Here is a 22,526-nt window from a genome sequence, read left to right on the forward strand (position 1 = left end):
CCACCCCAAGGGCCCACAAGGCCAGCCCCCAAACCACCCACCTTCACTATGTGACGGAGCCGATTAAGGGAGCCCAAAGAGATTGATCCAATGTGTCGGCAGATGCTGTTTCAAGACTAATATGATCTAACAGAAGATTTTTATACTGATTAATGCTAAGATTATTTTTATTTTTCCAATTTAGAAGTATGGTTTTTTTTGCGATGCATAAGGCAGTGAAAATCACGCGACATGTATTTTTCTCCAGGAGAGAAAAATACATGTTTTATTCTTACACAATCACTGCTTTTACAAACAAACATTTGTTGGTTTCACACCCATGCAGTTATAAAACAACAATGACAACAATGACTAAAAATTTACCAACATTATAACTCACAATAATCATACTAATAATAAAAAACACTACCCAAGGGGTTACCATCTAGGATATTGTGCTCATAAACCAGAGTTAATACAGTATGCTAATGTGCACTTGTGGAGGTGGAAGAGCAAGTAATAATAATTATAAAAAAAGGCATCCCATAATGCAAATTAGGCAGTTGTGTCACAGAAGTCAATCTGATTTAAATAAATGTCTCCTGGTAAGCATTTGTGAACAGACGTGTCTGGGGACTGTGCCAAGTAGGGACAAGGAAACAAAACAAAAGTATTTCAACAGAGAGTCTGACTGTCTGGGTCAACCCACATTTAAATACAATCATCTGTTTTTCAGGTTACAGAAGTTCAACTTGGAGTCGTCAAGAATGCTATTTAAACAGCTTCACCTTGGAAAGAATATCTAAAATACTCAAAAACTAAAGGGAAAAAAAGCATACAATTTAAAAGAAATCAGCTGTGTTCATGCATAAAGTGAGTGGGTGCCGTAGCACAAAAATTGCAAGATAAGATGAACCTAGCGAGGTGGAGTGAAGAGAAAGAGCGATATATCAGCTCTGTGTTCCATTAAAGCAGAGACTCATTTTTCCTTCTTCCTCCACTGCATGAAAACTTCTCTTCTGCTTCTCGTTTTAAACAGCACATTAACTCACAGGATGAAAATCTTTAAACAATGAGTGCTGATGTCCAGAACTTTAAATGAAAAAATGACAGCCTGTCAGAACACTGGCATCCCTTGGAAAAAAAAAAAAAATTCTGTAAAAAAAAAATTATAAAGAAACGCTTGAGGCAAAACTAAAATTAGCCTGCCTCAAAACTGATGCCAAGCCTTAGTCCACCAAGCACTTTGGTGCTTGGTGCTTTTTTAGAACCATTTTAAACTAAACATAGATTAAACTAAAGGCGATAGTGCTCTGGACTTGTAAATAACTTTATTAAGTGGCCCCCTGCCTCTTTTTTGACCTGGGCTGCTGAATTAACAATCCCCACTAGAATTACAGCACAATCCCAAATTAGCCTCTTTACAGGGAGCTCCCTTAACCACTTGTGTCAAATCGACTGTTAAAGATTTGAAAGCCTAATGACTGGTTAAGTGCTGGACCTTGCTGTGCAGTCTGGTGAAAGAACGTCCAATGTTTAAACACCCGCCCTGCAGAAAATTGCTGATTTCTAATTCCAATTCTGAAATTCCACATCCTATGTGACACAGACACAACAAGGTCACTGCTTGAGGTAAAAGTAAGGTGGCAGCTGTTGGTGGATCGCTACCACTGGAAGCACAAAATATAACTTTATCACTACGTTATGGCTTGATTGTTTGAACGAGAAATGTCCTAAATTTCAGTGTCCTCTTGTGTATTTACGGTGGAGGTAATGATTGTTCTCTCGCCTGGTACTTTTACAACCTGAGGTCATTACTGGGGAAAAGTGAACATTTTCTTCAGGCAGGCTTCTGTTTATTACTTTGGACCTGCACCAAACAATCAATTATTATTATTATCTTGGATAATGCATGCTGGTATTTTATCACTGAGAATGACTTCTATCTAATCGTCAACAGTCAGTGACTTTTTGTCTTCGGCCCACTGTAACCTTGTTTTCTTCAGTTTAGGTTTTAGTATTTGTTTTTTTTTTAATTTCTTTCAATCTAAATTTTACAGTCATGTCACAAATATTGCCTAATTGTGCCCCCTTGCATTTTCATTTCTTTTTGTTCGGGCTTTACTATTTAAAAGGCATACATCTTGCTGTCTGTTCTGCTGCTGTGCAGTAAAAGTGAAGTGAAATCCGGCGTCCTGCACTGCAAATGACTGCATCCTGCTACATCTTCTCATATGCTGTAAAAGTCATTGATGCATTTCTTAAATTGCACTCTCTGAATTTTATTTTATGTTTTTACCTAAAGCATAAAAGAAATATCTACATTAAAGCAGCCCATTGAGAACATGTTAAGGTAATGAACTGGCTCATGCAAAAAGCTATGAAAGAAATAGTCTGTAAAGGGAGCCAGTAAATTCTCTGCTTCATAGTTATAACCACTGTTTGGGATTAGTTTAATGTTCCAAGGCAGTAAGTGGTTTGAAGTACTGCAGAGTAGATGAGATAGGGCATCACATGATTTCCAAACTTACCAAGAGGAGATCGATTGAGAAAATAAAGTCATTTGATAGTCATGGGTTTTCTACGCATGTTCTTTGATCAACCATAAAAGTATAAAACATTGCATAGATACATCCAGCTAAAAAGTTCCAAAAAAATAATAACAAAGAACTTAAGTAAGAAATATCTGTATCAACTTAAAAAAAAAAGTAGAACTTACAGTCCACATGATCTACCACAAATAAGTTCATGATGCTAACAGTTTTTGCCTTTTCCCCACAAGGAGGAGTCATTTAGATACAATTTCAAAGACTTCCTTTGTACAAAGTACTACAATTCATAATAGATGTGTCAAAGTTATAAGGGACTTTGTGCCATGCTGTCACCTGCTAGAGTCAGAGGTGACAAATTGCTCTCATTACACCTGGGATGGAGCTCCACATATAGGACTATTAGTGCTGCTATTTCTGCTAATGCTTGCGTTACTCTCTTCCAGATAGATCAATTACAGCTTGTGGGACATAGTCTCAGCCACCTCTTAAATCAATTATGGCCCATAACAGTTAGTAGCCAAGGCCTCTTTCTGAAGACCCCTTTGATGATGGGATGTCATAGATTTGACTGTTGGGTATAATGATAAAACAAAGTGTGTTACAGATGTCAAATCCTTTAGTCAAAACCAAATCTCAAGTTTTATTATTCATTAGCTTCTATTGACTGTAATTGGAAACTTTGATAATTGTGGTACTTAGTTCAAACAAAGCATAACAAAGACACTAAATTAGATGTCAGCAGGCTGTTTCCATGTTCTCCAAAATATGTTCCCTTTGAGTTTTCAGGGCAGTCAGCAGGCAGCTTGATTCAAGCATCTCTCAGTTTTCAGTTAATCTCATACGTTTCAATAACTGGAATAGTTATGCGTGACTCATTATGTTGTATTATGAATAAGAGTCAAAACAACTAAATTTCCAAAGCTTTTATAAAATTGCTTGTCTGCTGATTTCTCCAAAATGTGTAGTTGCTGTAAACCAAATGCTAACCTTTTTCTCTTTTCTTCTTTGTAAATTAGATGTGGTCTGTGGCAAAATGTTGTTATATACCAACTGGTTTGTGAAGAGTCTTGATTATGAATCCTAATTGACAACCTGGCTTTTCATTAGCTTCTATTGACTGTAATTGGAAGCAATAAATGGAAATAAAGACCCTATAACCTTGACAGAAATAAACTTTTCAGTGACTAAAAGCTTTGTAACATAAAAAGCTGCTTTTATGTAGAAAAACAAGAAAAAAAAAAAGAAAAAATGCATTTGTGGACAAGATTCGAACTGCAATTTAAAGTTCAACAAACAAGGAAACAAGTGGAACTAAAAAGTAATGTATCTGACAGTTTGGGACTACAGACCCACAAATAATCACAATTTATAAACCAAAAATTAATGACTGTAGTTCTGCTGACAACTTCAACATCAGTCTAAAAAAGATCCATAGTTTCACCTGAGTTCTGACTTAAACATATTTTTTATGATTTGAACTTTTCTTTTCTCAACAGGAAGGGAAACAAATACATTGATATACATCCAAGCAACAGAACAAACCATTAAAAGTTTACTTTCTGCAAATGTAGCCTTAAACACATCCACCACATTCAGCTGTGTCCCCCAGTGATGAAACATAATGGCTTTGTGACCCTCGCCTAGTATTGCATGCACTCCTGTAATAAAGATCACCATGGCAGCACAATAGACTTTACACTTACATTCTCTTCCCACAATGCTGATTGGTTCCAGGTCTTGGGGAAATGGCACAGCTCCTGAGGACAGCTGAGGTAAAAAGGCGACTAAGGTGAGCGCCAGGAAGGCTGGCAGGATGAGTCGAGGCGGTTCGGGCATCAGCCTCATGTTGGCAGAAGATGGGGAGCTCACCAGAAACACATGGTCCACAGCAGACTCCCCCAATGCACCTAAAGGGAAAAAAAAAAATCCTGGTTAGAATGGTAATTAAATCTGGCACACCTCATTTTTAAACTCTCATCGTAGAAATAATAATTAGAATCAGTCCTTGTAAATTTATTAATTCCAACAACAAGCATGTAAATGAACGATAGCAGCAGCAAAGTGGAAATGAAGCTCTTTTTAGCCTTAAGTCAATACAAAGATGTGACTCAGTGTCTGCTGAACCACTGTGATGAGAGCGCATGGTAAAAAAGGGTCTAGACAGCATTGAAGGAAGTCCCAGATACAGGAGAAGGAGCCAAGAGTGGAGTCAGACCATTGGAGCCATGACCTCCAGGACACCTGCAACACTTACCACCCACCAATAGGCTTCACCTTTAAAGGAGCAGTTACACCACCTTGTTCAACCCATTTTGATGGTAGTCTAAAGAACTGTATTCGTTATGCTTACTGCTATTTCTAATTGTATAAATAAGGCACAATTCAAAATTATTTTATCTGCATCTAAATCTACATTATAATCACACAAGTTGAGAACACAGGACACATACCAGGTTCTTTTTTCTTTAAAAAAAAAGCACATGACAGTTATTTTCTGCATTACTTCCTATAAACTCATGGCACTAAATACACTGACACACACTATCCATGTCTAGAGTTTGGTTGCAATCATGTTTGTAGCAGTAAATAGAGTACTTTCCTTGACCTATCATCTCTCTCTGCAATAACAAGAATGCAGCTTTGAAGGAGATATGAGAAGAACAAGCACAGCATGCTGCAGATGTGTCTGCTTGGAAGAATAACAGAGAGTGATGCAGAAAGAAAATAACAGAAGTTAAATTGTCATGAGCAAAGATTTATTGTAGTGGGCTCATAAATAAATAAGGTGTTACCTCAATAGTGGTAGAGCTGGACTTTTGTTCTTTTTTTCTCATTTATTTGAGCTCTAAACTACTGAAATTTAGCACAGACAGATTTGACATGAATCTGCTCTGAAGAAAAACAACATGGAGAGTATAACTAAACAGAGGAGCTGATGAGAGCTAGCTGAGCTGTTCCCAGGGGAACCCAGAGATTAATATATGTGACAAAAAAAGAAGCCTGGCAACCAGAATATCATTCTTTTATTGTGTTTTCTTACCAGAGACAGCATCTGATTTAAAAACAACTAAAAAAGAACTTTTATTAATGCACCAAGTCATTTGGCAAGAAGTTTAGGGCCACTTAGTTTTAAATAAGAGCAGAAAATTAAGTCAAAAGAGATATGAAATGCAATTAAGAATAGTTAGCTTAATTTAAATGCAGTGGGGAGAGCTGCATTTAGCAACAAGACCAAACAATGATTACAACTTCATAAAGTAAAGAAAGGAAGAGAGAGCCTGGTTGTGTTTACTTTGTGAATGACATGTGTGTGTGGTCTGCCATTGGCACCATGTAACAACAGTCTGATGGATTTGCTTCATATGTAATGGTTTGGATGTTCTTCCCTGCCAGGAAGGGGATCCATTTGTACAAAAAAGCTTATTATAGTGGTATTATTCAACAGGATCAATCAATAATAATAATAAAAAAAAAATCTTCAAATGTTAAAAACAACCAGAGCTAACTTTGGTCTAAAATACCAACAAAACTGCTGTTTAAGAGAAGACAAAACATTAAAAAGTTTAACGGCACACAGCTAATTCCCTTCTGCTATGAATATGCAATCTTCCAGCCATAAGCAGCACAATCAGGGAACAGAAATCATTCTGAAATCATTGACAATCCACTTAGCTCAGGAAAGGCAGCCAGCAGAGAGATGATGCATGCAAAACAAGACAACCATAGTAAATACAAGAGCTTGCACAACACACTTATTCCACAAGCCAAGACACTCAGATCATACAGCCTGTTAAGGACATCATTTTTTTCCTGAACTAGTGTTAGGCACATTTTACATGAGTTCACTTGAAAATGTGAGTGCATGAATGATAGCCATATCAAGAGAGGGATTCGTTATGAGGCCACATCAAACTCAGAATTTCATAAAGAGGGTGTTCTTTCATTAAATCTCTAGAAAAACCTGCAAGTCAGCAACACCCTTTTCAAAAAGACAAAGGCAAAAAACATTACTAAGACCGTGTAATAGATGAACTAACAAAATGTTCTTTTGCTGCTTGGCGTTGTAGAACTGGTTGGCCTGAAATGTTAATTTTCAAGAGGAGAACCAGTCAAAAAAGCAGCTACTTTAGTATAAAAATAATTTTTGTCTCTTATTTGTGTCAACAATTTGACTGAAAAAGTTTCAGAATTATGTTTTTATGCAACACAGTAACTTATTAGAAAAAAGGCTTTGGGCATTTGTACAAACAATGAGTCACTTTAACACTCAGATATAATTAAAGGTGTCCTAGTTAGAACACAGATTTCATGGTATTGCACTGACTGCCTGGTAGATTTTTATAAAGTCCGGATCAACATCAAGCACATGAGTGATTATACAAAACTGTTATTAAAAGTTCAGCCTCCAAATAGGTTTTGTTCCATTTTTAGAATGAATCTGTATCCAGGTTTGGGAAAATAATTGCCGTACATTTTGACCTTTTTCTAGCACGAATGGATCCATTAAGAACACATGAGCTGCTGCGGAGCTTCCATGTTTATCTGTTATGTAAATGCATCAATGAAACGTCCCTCAATAGAATTCTTTTTAATTCAACCTAACAGTCAGTCAGTGACTGTGTGCCTAAAGAGGGAGTGCATGGCTGATGAGCTGACAGCTGTCAAAGGGAAATAAGCCATCCCATGTTTGCTCTCTGTGTTTAAGGATTTAGTTGGGAGGGCTCCAATCATTTTGTTGTTAATGAACTGGACTTGTTAAGCCATCAAAGAGACATTGGCAGCAGAGGATAAAAGTTTCTGGGAACTTAGGGTCCATCATTGATTATCTGACATTCACTTGGATTAGCAAACAGCCTTTTGTCTGTGGATTTATATGATGCATCTACTCAGACTTTATTTAGCTAATGCATGAAGAAGACAGATATAAAATAGATCTTTGTCTTTACTGGTTGGCATGGATAAGGCCATAAAGCCATTTATATGCATACATCATCTCTTGAAAGTATTTTTTTAGGTTTTACTGTCCCCACTTGGTCAGACATAACAGCCCAATAAAAAGTCTAATTTAAAATATAAATTTAAATTTTAACTTCAGTCAAGTGAATTGCAATTCATGCACCTGTCGACTCTTAGGAGATCTATTTTCTGCCAACACCTGGTGCACAGAGCTAAAAAGCAGAGCATAATTCTAAAGCAGAACAGCCTTCTGGTATTTCCCTCACTTCGCTGGTGCTTCAGTGGTGGGAAGCCTAATCCATTTGAATTTGATAGCCACAGAATAGAATATTCCTCTCCCCTCTCAGTGCATGGATATCTCTAAGCTTCTTGGCTGCTGACATGCTTGAAGCCACACTGCCCTTGACTCTGATATATTGGTATATACGCTAGTCAGCAAAATGACTGAGCACATCCCTTGACTCCTTGATAATTTAAGACATAATTAGGCACATTAGCTTCTGGTCTCTGCAGACCAACACAAAGTAGGCTTTTATGCAGGGTACTCTAATAACACCATGATCAAAGGATAAGTAAGTCAAGTTGGGTGTATTTTAAAAGGATATTTTACTGAACTGAATTAAAGCATATATAATGTAATCTACAGTACTGAACAAGATTTACACCCTTTAATTTATCTACACTTTGCTTCCAAAAAGTCAGACTTTCCTGTAGTCTTTTAGAGAAGTTTTAATCAATAGTTCTCCAAGCTTTCAAAGTATTTCTTCAAACTTTGACTGCTTGTTCACTCATATTTTTTTCCAGTCTTTGTACTTCATCATGGAAGCATATTATGATGCAACTACACAAGAAAGTGGACAAGTGGAGAACAAAATAAGAAGTTTCAAACCTAAAAACCTTATCAAAAGCAGATATAAAGCATCTGAATGTCTTATCATTAGGAAATAGAAAAATAAATACAGCAAAGACCTGACAGAGCCTGAAAGATGAAGCAAACTTCAGTTGATAATCTAATGTATGCCAAAACGTTCAGAAAGCTCAAAGATTGCTTAACAGCACTTTAAAAGATTACAATGAAGTCTGACTCCTAGGATTCAAAAAATAGATAAATAATAAATAAATAAAAAAAATAAATGAATTTAAGATTTAAGACTTTCACACACACAGTATGCTGGACGACACATGGTTATCAGTTTCAAATATTGTTTCTATGGCACCACTTATACTTCCATTAACTGGCTCCAATGGGCTTCTAAGAGATATAAATATCTGCACAGAGTAGTGAACCTTTAAAGCAGAGCTACCAATCATAAATATTCAATTACCACACAGAAATAACATCAAGTTATAAGGACGCCTTATAATGCCAGTATATACTTAATGCTGTTATTGCCTAACAGTTATTCTTAAGAAAACCACATGGGAGTTTTAATGTGACAGGAGAAAAACAGCACATGACAGAAACTATCCATGTTAAGACAAAGATTTCATTGCTGACTCTTGAGTTAGATTGTCTCTTCATACACGCCTTCTGGAAGATTCGTCAGACCACCAGGCTCATTGCAATCTCATGACACAAATCACACAGCTCATCCTAATCTGAACAGAGTTGTTTTTCTCCAACAGTCACATTGTTCTCTTGTTCCCTTTGCACAAACAGCAACAACTGACATTCAAACATAAATGTGAAAAACTACATTTTCTGCAGGTACAGTGAGTATTAACCAATAACACTTCTTTAAAATGTTTCCAGCAATTCTTTTTGTACCTGGCAGTTATTTTAACTCTGCTGTCAACCCTGCCAGACATGGGAAACTTTGCTAATTAGATTTCCAATAGCTAACCATGCAGACGTTGCCAGGGCAGACTGGAATTGGGATCAAGAAGCCTTCAACAATAATTGAGAGAACAACCCTCACAGGACAAAGAGGTGAATTCTACAGACTGGTTTTCAGACGTGTGTTAGACGTGGTGCAAGAGTTCATTCTAGTGTGGTTACAAACTATCCTCAGTTAAGAATGCTTTTAAAGGTTCTACTATCAATAGAAATGGGTAGCTTTAGTAACTGATGGGGTATTGTGTTTTTAAATGGAGAATGCATTGAAGAGAACAACATTTGAACTAAGACATTGTACATTAAACATTAAATCATTCAAAACACACCTTTTAGCATTTTTGTTTGGTTCTAACACCAGTTTAAGCAATGTTTTTTTAACATGTTAAATTGAATTATTTTTCATTCTTAAATCAGGTGTCAAAGTTTAAGCCTCCAGAGTTACCTGTTGTCATCCAGACAGATGCTGAGTATAAACAATTGACCCTGCCGAGACATCTAAGCTGAGCTGCTGAATACAAACATGTCAGATAAAGAAGCTGGGGACTTCAGAGCATTTCAGTGGCCCAGTAGCAGCAAAAACAGAATGGCTCCAGGGGATTCACTATGGCAACATTTTAAAAAGTCCATTAGCATCCATGGTTGAAGAAGAATGATGGCTGGCTTCTTGCATTTTACCAAGAATAGAAAATCAATGGTCCCTTTAGTCCTTTAGTTCTTGGATTAGTATGTCAGCTGCCTCATGTCAGTAGTCTCGCCCCCACAGTGTCTGCATTGTGCCATTGCAGGGAGAAGAGAAGATGCCATCTAGGCTGAGATGTGTCTGTCAGTAGAGGTTGGGACCCTTTTTGCCACAGTGCCACTCAGCCTGATCCCAGGAGAATGCTAGTTTAACCCTACTGTCCACAGAGTTCAGACAAGTGATGGGCTGTCCCGTTGTAGAGGCCACTGATTGTCACCCCACATCAGATGACTGTACTCTGTCCTCACTGAAGATTCCCTGAAGAATAGAGTGAGTGCGCTTTATACTTCAGCTTCCATGACAGATCTTAGGAGAACTGATATCAAAGTAAAAGCAAGCTGACAGAGAGACAACAAAAGTTCAAGAAATTGTTTTTGTGCTGGGCTGATATAATGTACACTCCCCTTTGTAAGAGCAAAGATGTAGATATTGGTGTCTCACTGAAGAGCTAGTATTTAATAAAAATGAATGTTTTAAGATGACAACAAGTGCTTTGTAGGTATATCACTCTCAGGGAACAGCAGAATTGTCTCTAGTCAGGACTGCTCTCAGGACTTCTTTATTCAGACAGTGAGTTGGCCAGACTTCACACAGAGGGATCCATGCAGGACTCAGACAGTGAGACGGTTCTCTGATCGATCTGCAAATCGCTGCAGGCATCATCCATCGTCTTCATGTCTATTTGGAATGAGAAAGAAAGAGCCCAAAGGGCCATCAGTGCAAAAGGGATTGGGCGTGCATCAGTGAAATCCCTTTCATTTGTCTGCCTCCTGTTAATTATTTACATTAATCTTCAGAGAGGCCTATAATTCCCCTAACCCTTCTGTGCTCTCTGTCAGTCAAAATGCACCTTCAATCTTCTAGGGTGCTTGTGGCATTTAAAATGAGTCTTACCCCAGAGTCACCAAATCAAACGGAGATGTTTAAAAAATGCTGCTTGGCATTTGTGCAAACCAATCTCTCTCATTTCTTTTTCACCTCTTCACATATAAAAGTGAATTTTAGCTGGCATCCATTCTCTCTGCCATCAATAATTCAAAATGTTATAGGGAAACACTACCTGAACCCTGTATTGACAAAAATCCAAGCACACTCATTCTCAAGGGCATCATAACAGGATACCCCCGAGGCCACGGTGTGAAATGTGGAGCAAGAAAAGAAAAGCTGAGTGTTTTTATTCTCAGTGTTTTGCCTGTTTCCATTTTAACCTTCTTCCTCAGAGACTTTAATCTGACCAAGTACCAGAAGTAAACCAACTTACTGACTTTAGAAAACCCCCTGGAGATTGTTTTGAGATGGAAAAGTATTTCTGAGTATTTTAACTTTACAAAATGTAAATTACCAATAAACTAACTGAATAAAATGTGATTTTGGTATTTTATCAAGTGGTTTTTACTTGAAGACATTTAATTAATACAACCATAACCTCATTTTATATGAATGGACACCGCAGAAATTGTCTTACTGCAACTAATGCTTTATAAAGGCTGCCTAGATATAGCTAAAAGACCATCAGTGTTTGGGTTACAAGTAAAAAAAAAGTAGTTTGTTGAAGATGTTTATTGTTACCTCTGCATACTGTAGAAACAAACTCAAAAAAATGTCATGCAAGAGAAAACAGGTACGTCTGCAGTAAGATTTGAAATGTGACTGTGCCTCTGTTTATTTGCATGTTTATTGTCCAAGTTTAAAATCAATTTACACTTGGATATCGCTTGACAGTGCCTTTAGCACAAAACACTTGAAATAGTTGTGAATGCAAAAGAGAAACTTATCCAAGATGGACAAAACCACAAAAAATAGACTTATTGTCTCAATGACTAATATCTTATGAGCTTAATTTCTATCTGTGGAACAGTTTAACTGACTAAAAACAGAGTGGTAAGATATAAAAACTGTGTGACAACAGAGGCAGATAAACAGAAGACCTGCACAATCCACGTCTTGTTTTTTCTTCAAATTGTCATAATCTAGTCAGGCAGTCAGAGCTAATAAATGCAACGCCTGCATAGCTGGTAAACTGAGTGGAGAGAGAAAAACTTTATTGTTCGTTTGGCAAAAATAATCCTATATCTGTCTCACAACATTTCTACAGAAGGGCCCACTTCTGTTACACTTATTTCTTTGTGGTGGACAAAAAGAAATTTGGAGTTTACTATTAACATTGAGGCTCTTTGATCTCCGTCTCCCCTTAGGTGCCAATTAATTTGCAGCACAGTTTGCATTTTAATATCTTTGCACTTCCCATTTCAAAATAAATCCTGCATCAAATATCAGTCTACAAAAACCTTTATTCCCTCTGACAAAAATTATGACTGATATATATATAAAATTTATTCAGTTCAAAAGGGATGGTATTACAAGTAATGAAGGGATATGCTACCTTGTTTACTGCTCTGATCAGTGTTGCTTTCACACAGAGTAAGAATTTCTTTTTTCTGTCACTGTGATGCTTACATGTTTTAGTCTTGACAAAAGAAGAGTCCTTAGTTTCAGGCATGCTAAACCTCAGATTTCTACGCAAAAGATAAAACACAGGAAGGCAGAAAGATTGAGAATCAATCAAAAAAAAACAACTAAACTTTGAAGGTTCTTCCACTGTCTTTATTCCTTGTTAGCAAAGATAATCACACAACTGTCACTAAGAAGTTCCATTACTGTCATGTTCCCTCAATAAGAGTAAGGACAAAAGTGGAAAGAAAAGATATGGATGTGGTGAGAAAGAAGATTTGGTAATATTTCCTTTAGGCAAGAGCAAAAGCAGTAAGCTCTGCTTTTATATATGAATGGTTTTTGCGATCTGAGTGGTCGATGCTGATGAAGGGAAATATAAATCAAGGATAAGAGTGAGCCTTCTTGGTGAAAGTGCCTTACAGAGATAATGGCATCATCATGCCTGTGTGGTTCGCTGTTCCTGGGAAGATTAAATACTTTATCATTGTCTTTGGGACAAACATTCTGTATGCTGAGCATGCATCCAATTATTAAATGCCTTTTCTGCTCAAACCAGAGATTCACACATCAGCTTCATCACACACACAAAAAAAGCCTTAAACAAGGAGATGAAAAGAGACAGCAGTCTTATCAGGGCAGCGCTACCTTTCAGGGTAGTAGCCCACGGTGGCAGCTGACCTCACTTTTATTACCGCTGTCTCTTACTGATGATATCATCTAAACTCATACTGAAAGACCCAGCAGCTTTCAAGCTCAGTTTATCTCATTTTATGGCTGTAACAACTCTGTCTCAAAAAAAGTCAGTGGTCATGGGCAGACATGCACTGAAGAGCAGTGAGGCTTCATGCACCTCATCAATGCCTGCAGCGAGTCATGGAACTTGTAAGGAATAAGCAGGAGTTGGGCATCAAACAGAGAAATGAGGCATGGATGGTGACAGTAGAAAGAATGAGGATGGGAAGAGGTCTCACAAATCACTGGTCTGGAATCACACTGACAGTCAATTTAAACAATCAGTTTCAGATGGGTAGGTCATGCTTTAGCACCAAATCATCAATATTGCTGAATTACCTTAATACTTAGTAAACTAGCCAAATGAGACAAACTGACGAGTCCTTGGCTTAAAATCTTTTCAATTATCATTTACTAGTTTTTTATTAGGATAGATTAAGCATGTGTGCATGGTTGTTTCTTGCAGTGTTTACCTTTAACTTTGAAACTCACAAACACGTGTTTCAGCACTATTGTTTACTTTAAAATAATGCTAATTAATAGCTTTAAAGGTTAATGCAAAGGAAAGTAAGAAAAGTATGATTCGCTCAAAACTTTGCTATTTTAGTAACTATTATAAATTTGTTTCAGAAAATAAATTCAATTAAATGTTGAAGTCCAATTGCTTTGTTTAATGGTCTAATATTACTGTATAAACAGTTTAAACCTCCTCTTTTTGCTATATTTTACTTCCTTACCTCATCGTTCTCATATATAAATATATACATATATCTTAAAGTGGTCTTATGCAAGAGCTCTTACAATTTTTTAAAGCCTTCCCTTTGATATTGGTTTTTTCTTTAGTTACTTTTAGTCAGTCCTTGTGCCGGATCATTGTCAGAACATTTTGTTGTTTATTAAAACACTCAGCACAGGTTGCATTCTGTGAGTTTTCTTCAGAGTTACTGAGTGTAAACTGCATGTATTGAACCATCATGAAAGAGATAAACTGGGGATAAAAGGAGGGGTGGAGCAGATAGTCTCCTTCTGTTCCCTTTGAATAAGCTGCAAAGAAAAGAGTTACAATAATAGCCTGGGAAATCGTTTAAACATGTGTATTAGTTTAGCTATTAAAAAAATATTTTTATGGTTTAGACAAGATAGTTAAATATGCTTTACAGACAAAGGAACCAGTGACCAATTATTCAGATTTAGGTGCTGATCTGACAGATCAGAACTATAGTGTCCAAAGCATCAATGTCTGTTGTCCACTGTTCTGAAAACGTGGTGTCTGAGTGACACTCAGCTCAGCGAGTCCCGTGTCCATCTTTCTGCATGTGTCCAATGTGCCTGAATTGCATGTTAAAGCATGGCCCTGATCTTAGTATAGATAATGTTGCCTACCCAGCACTTAAAGAGGATAAGCTCTTATCTCTGGTAAAACCCCAACAGTCATTAGTGGCAGCAGAACCTCCTTAGAAAGTCCAACTAATTGAGGCTCAAACTTTTTATTTCTTCCTTTCTTTCAACATCAAAATCATTGGGATGAAAACAGAATATACAAGCACTGTGATTAGGATGTCATTATTTCAGGCTTAACGTGAATAACAACTGAACAAAATAAGGAGTTTCATCTAAATAGGTCAGCGCCTTTGAATTTATTTTCAGATGTCAAATTGTTTGAAAAACACACTTCACCTTAACAGACTTTCTTTCAAGTTTTCCAAGTCAGGAATACTTCTGTAAGCCTCTCACACAACAAATAAAAAACCCTATCATGGCAGATCAAAGCAATATTCATTAACTAAAATCTCTCAGTATTTCTTATAAAAAATGTCTTTCACTCATCTGCACCTTTTAACTTTGGAGACATTAGCCATTGGTTTCATAGAAGGGTGGTGGTTAGAACAGTCACCTCTCAGAAAAAGGTCTCAGGTTATAATTTTGGTTCTGTGCGGAGTCGACTTATCAGAGGATCTATTCTGCTTGCCCTCACATCCTTCTCCTCCTCCTCCTCTCCTCCCTCTTCATCCTTCCACTGTCTTTGACCAAGCAGTTTTAATAATAGGAAGGCGAGAGGACAAACGAGGCCATCCATAAAGAGGCCAGATACAGGCGTGAGCACGCTGTTGAGCCTGGGTGGTGGTGTCATTAAGTGTGAGTGCGTGATAAATGCACTCTGCTTGTCGTATTTGAGATTCTCATTAGTCTGTGTTCAGGAGCAGACCTGGGGCTATTACTCTTGCAGCTGCCTTGACAACAGGCTGATTGTGTCTGTGCACACGAGCAAAAGAAAGTCTGCCTCTATTGTAATACTTGTATATATAAAGGTATTTTAAATGATGCTTTAGCCTGTTTTGCAGCCACTGTCAGAGGTCCTCCAGTTGAAGCAGCAGTTAATTTCACGGGTGGTATGACTTGAAGGTCTCAACTGGACTCAACATAAGTCATTTACTCTGGATTTCGGACCATTTTAATATTTATTGTACATGTAAGAAGCTAACCAACAACTGCAGCTGTGGACATAAAGCTAAGTTGTTTGTTATGTGTGAACAAAACCGGTTCATCGTTTGAGTTAGCTGCTGATTTCATGCTTAAACCATTCACAGGTCAATGTTAAGTCACTAAAACAAACAAACAAAAACACCATCCTGAGAAAGTGGTCAAGTTCTGAACTGAAAATCAGTGAGACAGCGGACAGCATCCAAAGAAACAACCTTTAGGACAAAAAGCCTGAAGAACCACTGCTCAAGACTACTTTAAAAAAAACAAGGAAGTCCTAGTAACTAAAACAAAAATTAAAAATGGGTCAAAACTTTTGTATTGAATTGTATATCAGATTAAATATTTAAACTTAACTTGTGATTCAAGATCTTATTTAAGCTGTTAAGGCTTCTATTTAAAAAACCTAAATGAAACTCATACATGACCAGATACAATAAAATGTTTGACTGTTTTGATGATCACTGGATAAGAATTGATTCACTCATTCACATTCAATCTCAACCAGACAACACACTCATGCAATGAAATGTTTCAGGTGAGCTTTAGTTCAAAATGCAACAAGAGACAAATTATTTATTTATTTATTAAACTGGACATTCAACACCTCTGCCCTGTAAAAGACAGCTCTCTCTTGCTTCAGCATCTTGCTTGCCTGGATGTCACTTTCCACTGTTATCATTTCATTGCCAGTATCTTTGGATGCAAGCTGACACACACACACACACAGCAGCCATTTTCACATATGCTCTGTAGTCTTACAATTTACCAGATCTATTCTAAAGAGTCGGCCGATGAGACTACAAGTGTTTGCAGCATTTAGTCAAGAGTTCACGCAGATATGTTGAGCCCCCTACCTAGTAATATCTGAAGAAGATGATAGGGTGCTAATGTGAGAACGTAGCGGTTTATCTTACAGCGCGTTTACTGCGAGCATGAATGCATGCTGGTAACAGTTGGCACGCCGTACTCTTCGTACCATGATACATGCGGTATCATTAAACAGAAAAACAAAACAAAAAAAAACAGTAACGGAGTCTAATCTGCCATTATCAGCATACTATGCTGTAAACACAGAAGGCTTTTAACATCATGTTTGTCAAAAGCAGAAGATTCTGGACTAGATTGTCTGGACATTTGGGCTTACTTGTAAAAACAAGCTTTACATTAGATGTCAGTAACTGAAGATTATTATTTAATTTTGATGAGTAATGAACAATAACAATTTAACATTTCATTTATTGTTTAGAACCTTTTCACGTTGAATGTATAGTAGAAAGAAAAGTTTGCAACATTTAAAATTTATGAACAAATCTTTTTAGTTTCATTTATCGTTCAACTGTCAGAACATCTGATCTTTGAAACATTTGGGTCATTCCTTCTTGCAGGTGTAGCTTTACCATATATATTTCTTTCATATTGTGACGATGGTCAAGTATAGTAACTAAGGGCAGTGAATGTTCCACCGTTTAGATGTATTTTAGGTTTACATCTTGCTGTAACAGTCTCCAGTGAAAATAAAGATATAGTTTAAAATATGTGTAGATGTTAACTGAGAAAGTATGTTTCATTATCAGTGTTATGTAAAAGAATGTGTTGCCAGATTTCAAATAGGTTACTTTTAGTTGCACTGAGGGGCAAAGGAAGGAGGAGGCTACCGGTGTCCTCCACCTGCCTGCGTCTGTGGCTAAAAAAGTCGTCTGGACGTCTAGTCTAATCAATACACAGAGACAAGCATCTGCCCAGGTCTCCTGTAACTGTACCTCTGTCCTCACTTCTCCTCGGGCTGTTCTGCAGACAGCTACGTGCTGCTGGCTTGGCAGTTGAGCTTATCGCAATCAACACAGGAAATGTGATGCCACATAGAGCGAATGCTGACACTTTAATTTGTCACTGGTGATATGGTTTGTCAAACTATTCCTGGAGTTCACCAGCCACCTGGCTGCATGCGCTCACTCTGTAGATGACTTTCCAGGCCTCTTGAGAAATCATTCGCCACAATGACCTTGATGCTCAATTGTGGCATATTTTTCATATAAAAAAAGCCTCTGGGGAGCAGGTGACAAGTTGTTGCTCAGTTCAAGACTGTGTGCTGCGTACTAATAAACCTGAATGAGGGTTGAAAAAAATATCCTCTCAATAACTGAGACAAGTACTTGTCTCAAAACAGCGCTGCAGTTCAGAGGCTTGCAACAAAAGGTGAGCATTTAACTAAGGGGGCAAACATGATAAAATGAGAGCATATTTGGGGGTCAAGATAAATCTCAGAGGAAGACGTAAAAACTTCAGATATACAAGTTTTGGGTAAATTATTACCATGAGTAAAACAGTTCTCTCATGGAACAGTGGCTAAATTTTCAGGTTTGGATCAAATGCATAAATCTGCAAAGCTTTAAAGTGTTTTAAAGTCCACATTTACATTATATTTTTCACTGCCTGTTTAATGAGTTTGTTTGTTACTTCAGGGTCGTATATGGTGTTTATGAAAAGGGATGCATTTAGATGTAAACTTGATCCAAAAATTAAAATAAATGAATGTTCAGAGCTGTTCTGATCTTGTAAATAATATGGCCACATTAGTACTGTCAATTCCTAACGCTATTGCAAAAAAAACAACAATAAAATTAAATTTAAAAATTCTAGTTTTAAGAAACTTGGGGTCATTCCAGCTTGTTCATTTTAAAGTGGTGACCCTATTCTGTAAAAACTGTTACAGTTTTCTAAAATAAATCCATGTTCCATACAACATGCACAACAAAAAGCACTCTTTCTGGACTCTGATGTGTGCGGGAGGAATAATGTTTGCAATTTATCGTTTTAATGTTTGCTTATGAAAGCCATTGACCTAAAGTCACAGTACACACAAAGGACTTATAATCACTTACTCTCTCCATTGTACAATGTCAAACTGTGTGGATGTTTTTGTTGCCCTGAATTTTTTAAACTTTGTGGCCGGTGGCCTGCGGTTTGGCAGCTATTCAAAATACAAACAAATGCCTTTTCCAAAGGGATTCACAAAACAGTCATATTTACTTTAACCAAAAACAAATGCAGTTAAAAAGCTTCAAGGAAAGAAAATGGGTAAAGAAACCATTAACAAGATCTGAGCACAATGAGAGAAGGCTGGCATCTCCAAAGTATGTTATAAATTAGTTGACCTCATTCATTCTGCTTAAACATCCACTTTCCACTAAACTGTGACAGAAAAGTAGAAACTAGTGGCATTCATCTCCCCAGAAAAGGAATGAGACGGCTCACTTTAATCTCTGTGATTTCATTTCTTTACTTCTGTCCAAGTGATTTGGTTCTGCAGATGTCTTCTCTCTATGCTTAAGCCCTTCGGCCATATGCTACTGCTGCACAGACTGTAGCACGAAGGGCTTTTAATCAGCCCTTTCAATGATGGAGCACACTCTGCCATTAAAATACACAAAGCTTTGAGGCTCGCTTGAGCTTCTTGCTTCCAAGTTTTCTGATGAAAGCCACGTCAGAAATTCCCACATCTATCACTGCTTTGCCAAGAGTTCAGATCAGTGTATTGTGTGGCCTTCTAATCTGAGCTGGCTGAGACCCTGCTTGTTTACACAGCACATTTTGCACTTTTTTGCTTGGATAGACGGCACTATTAGATGACTCCAAACTCTTCATTTAATCTTCTAACTGTCTGCTTCTGTTGCGCACATGCTTTCTGGATGAAAATCCCTGTAACAGAAGAACCCCCCACATAAAATGCAATTAAAAGCTAAACCTGTAGCATGTGTCTTTATGATTATCTGAAAAGAAATATGGCTTTTCTTACAAACAGATTTTGTTTTTATTTCTTAATCCAAAGCCAATTTATGGCACGACGAATGCTGTCTCCACCAGTTTACCAGAAAAAAGAACAAAGGTTTTTTTTTTTTTTTTTTTCCCTTTTCATTTTGGCAAACACATGCAGCAAGACAGTATCGAGCTGACAAGCACACACGGCCAAAAACTGGGGGGAAAAAAAAGAAAAGAAAGAAAGATCCCTTTCCATCTCAAGCAGCTACTTTGGATCTCAGCCAGTTGTCCAAACAGATCAATTTTAATGTGCACAGGAGTGATCTGAAGAGTGAAGACACAGCATTTTTAATGAGCAAATACATGAACTTTATTATAACAGTAATAATTAGAGTTTCTGCCCCTAAAGTAAATATTATTCAGTTGTTTAAGCTATTACCATAATTTATACCCTATTCCAGACTAACCTTAAAATAAATGCACGTTTTTATGACCTTTACTTGTTATTTAAAACAAAATATTAACGGTTGACCCTTTACTCATTTACTCATTTGAATAGTAATTATAAACAGCCTCGAGTCGAGTTTTGGAGGGCTCCTTGACTTTTACCGTAACATCAAGTAATCCTTCCCTCATTATCCAAATTTACTAAATATTTCCGACCCAAGCAAAGAAAGAAAATTACTTGGGGATGGAAGAGCTGAGCTTAAATTGCAGCATCCATCCACAGCTCCTGAATCTTGTTCCTGACACACGTTTTAGGCTGAGTGTTGTGCAGTCATGTCTGCTGACACAGCAGATGCAGTTTTACTCTTCTGGAAGAGCTTTCTTCCTATTACAAGCAGATTATTTATTTAAACGCAGCTGCAGGTTTGGTTTTGAACTCCATGGTCTGGAAGCTTTTTGTTTCAGCACGAATACAGAAAATGTGAACACTGGTGCTGGTTATGAGACGCAGGCCCTGCAGATTGTTTGTGCTGACAGTGAAAGAGCTGTTATCACAAACGGCTGTTTTTCTCTTAACAGCTTGCAGGCTGTGCTCAAGCACATGCATTTGTGTGTGTCTTGAAGCAAACTGGCTCCTGCCCAGCATATCTTGGTGTCTAATAGCATGTGGACCACTAATAAAACATTGCAGGATGTTTGAGGTTTGGGCGTATTTTGTGTAAGGTTAGCCTAACTAGCCCGAAGAAGTTGCATCACTTTAGCTTTCCCATGTGAGGATCATTAGCTAAAAAATACAAAAATATCAGCAAAAAACTTCCTTTTAAGTCTAAAATCTGAACTGAGAGGCAGAATATATATCAGAAAAACAGGCTAGATGTTATAAAGTTGCAGTTATAAGCTCAGTGAGTCACTGCTGAAGATCAGTAATCAGATTTATTTTTTATTTTTTAAACAGATGCCTTCTAGAGAAGCATGAAATAAATTACATCTGCTGATCAATATCCCCAGCTTAGGGTTAGCAAGGTTCCTGAATGTTAAACAGTCGTGGGAAAGTTTTACAATCACATTTTAGGTAATGACAGATAAAGCTAGCAATCAACCCACACTTCTATCCACGGACTGAAAGGTTTTAGTTAGTTTGAGAAAAGAAAATCTTTTTAAACAAACCTTCCTCATTTTGGAACCATAACGTGACAAGCAGATGTCATCTTACTTTAACTGCAACATGTGGCAATTGCACGGAAGGTGCTTTGGTGGCAATGCTGAAGCACAGCAGAGGTAGGGATAGTCAATATTTTTGACTATATTCTGCTCAAGCCAACGCTACCCTAATCTCAAGGTTGACAAGTTTTGATTTAAGACATACGACCTAACGTTCTCACCAAAACTTCTTCTCTTCTGACATTTCAAGTACACAGACTTTTTTAAGTTGCAAACAATAGATTTTTGTCTTAATTAAGAAAGTAGTATGTACTTCTAAATAGAAAACCAAGTGGCCAGAAAGAGTTCCCTTGATTTATTTATTATTTTTCTGTTGGCCACTTGCTTTTTACAAGTACATATCTTTTTATTGTTTTTTTTACTTTAAGCAAGGACCTTCTTAGAAATTGAAAAATGTAACTTATAGTGTCAACAAATCCCAGTCAAAAATCTGAGATGAATCTGTAGGAAATGAAAATTGACCCGTGGTTGTGTGGAGTGCTATGGTCTTACTGTTTTTATATGATTTTTAATTAGTTTGGCAAATCTATTTTGCTCAACTAATTACACCTCATCCTCATAAAACAAGCCATCAATGAGAGTTTTGTTTTAATTAACCTAGAGTGTATCTTGCTGACATTTATCAAAAATAATCCATTTATAATCCATGTCTTAAAGTGAAGACTTCCTTATTTACTTCGAAAAGTTGTGCTGCATTTCAGTGTAGACCTAAATTGTCCTAGAAAGTATTCAAATTCATTCTGGGGACCCATTCCATGCTGATTTGGAGTTCCTTTAAATTTATTTATTTTATTGCAATTCACTGAAATCAAATTGGAACATATGAAGCTCATATTTTCCAGTGAATCTTTGGAGTTTATGGCTGAAAACTCATTTACAAATTGTTTTGTTCCTGTTTATATCTGATCAACACTGAAACTGTCATCATCTTAACTTTCATGAACCTGACAATTTCTGCCAAACAGTCATAAAAGTTAATATTAGCTTGTAAAGTTCAGTTAATTTAAAATACATCATGTACATCTACCTTTTCTAATATGGTCCTGAATAAACTTAGCAAATCAAGCACATTTTTGTAAAGAAAACCTAACTGGGGAGCTATTTTACAACCTGGGCCTTTACATTCTGGGACTTGGCCTAATGAGCAATGCAGTGACGTGCGGTGAGGTTCATGGTTGGTGAGGCACTGAGAGTCAGATTTACAGATATATAAATCCAAAAGGGTAGCTTATTCAATTGGCTACTGGTTATTTCATATCTCATCAGCGTTCTACTCACTCACTCACTCACTCACTCACTCACTCACTCACTCACTCACTCACTCACTCACTCACTCACTCACTCACTCACTCACTCACTCACTCAC

General features: G+C 37.2%; 1 protein-coding gene across 7 annotated transcripts in view; it reads right to left on the bottom strand.

Annotated features, from left to right (window-relative positions):
* The window catches only part of sema6e (sema domain, transmembrane domain (TM), and cytoplasmic domain, (semaphorin) 6E), a 147,335-nt gene that overhangs the window by 60,779 nt on the left and 64,030 nt on the right, over positions 1 to 22,526 (bottom strand). For all 7 annotated transcript variants that reach the window (XM_025008685.2, XM_017428621.3, XM_017428620.3 and 4 more), the window contains one exon: positions 4,235 to 4,438. In XM_025008685.2, the coding sequence (XP_024864453.1) occupies positions 4,235 to 4,376 (142 nt within the window). In that variant the 5' untranslated portion in view covers positions 4,377 to 4,438. The remainder of the gene's footprint in view (positions 1 to 4,234; positions 4,439 to 22,526) is intronic.

Source organism: Kryptolebias marmoratus, linkage group LG16 (genome assembly GCF_001649575.2).
Source record: "Kryptolebias marmoratus isolate JLee-2015 linkage group LG16, ASM164957v2, whole genome shotgun sequence".
Taxonomy (NCBI): Eukaryota; Metazoa; Chordata; class Actinopteri; order Cyprinodontiformes; family Rivulidae; genus Kryptolebias; species Kryptolebias marmoratus.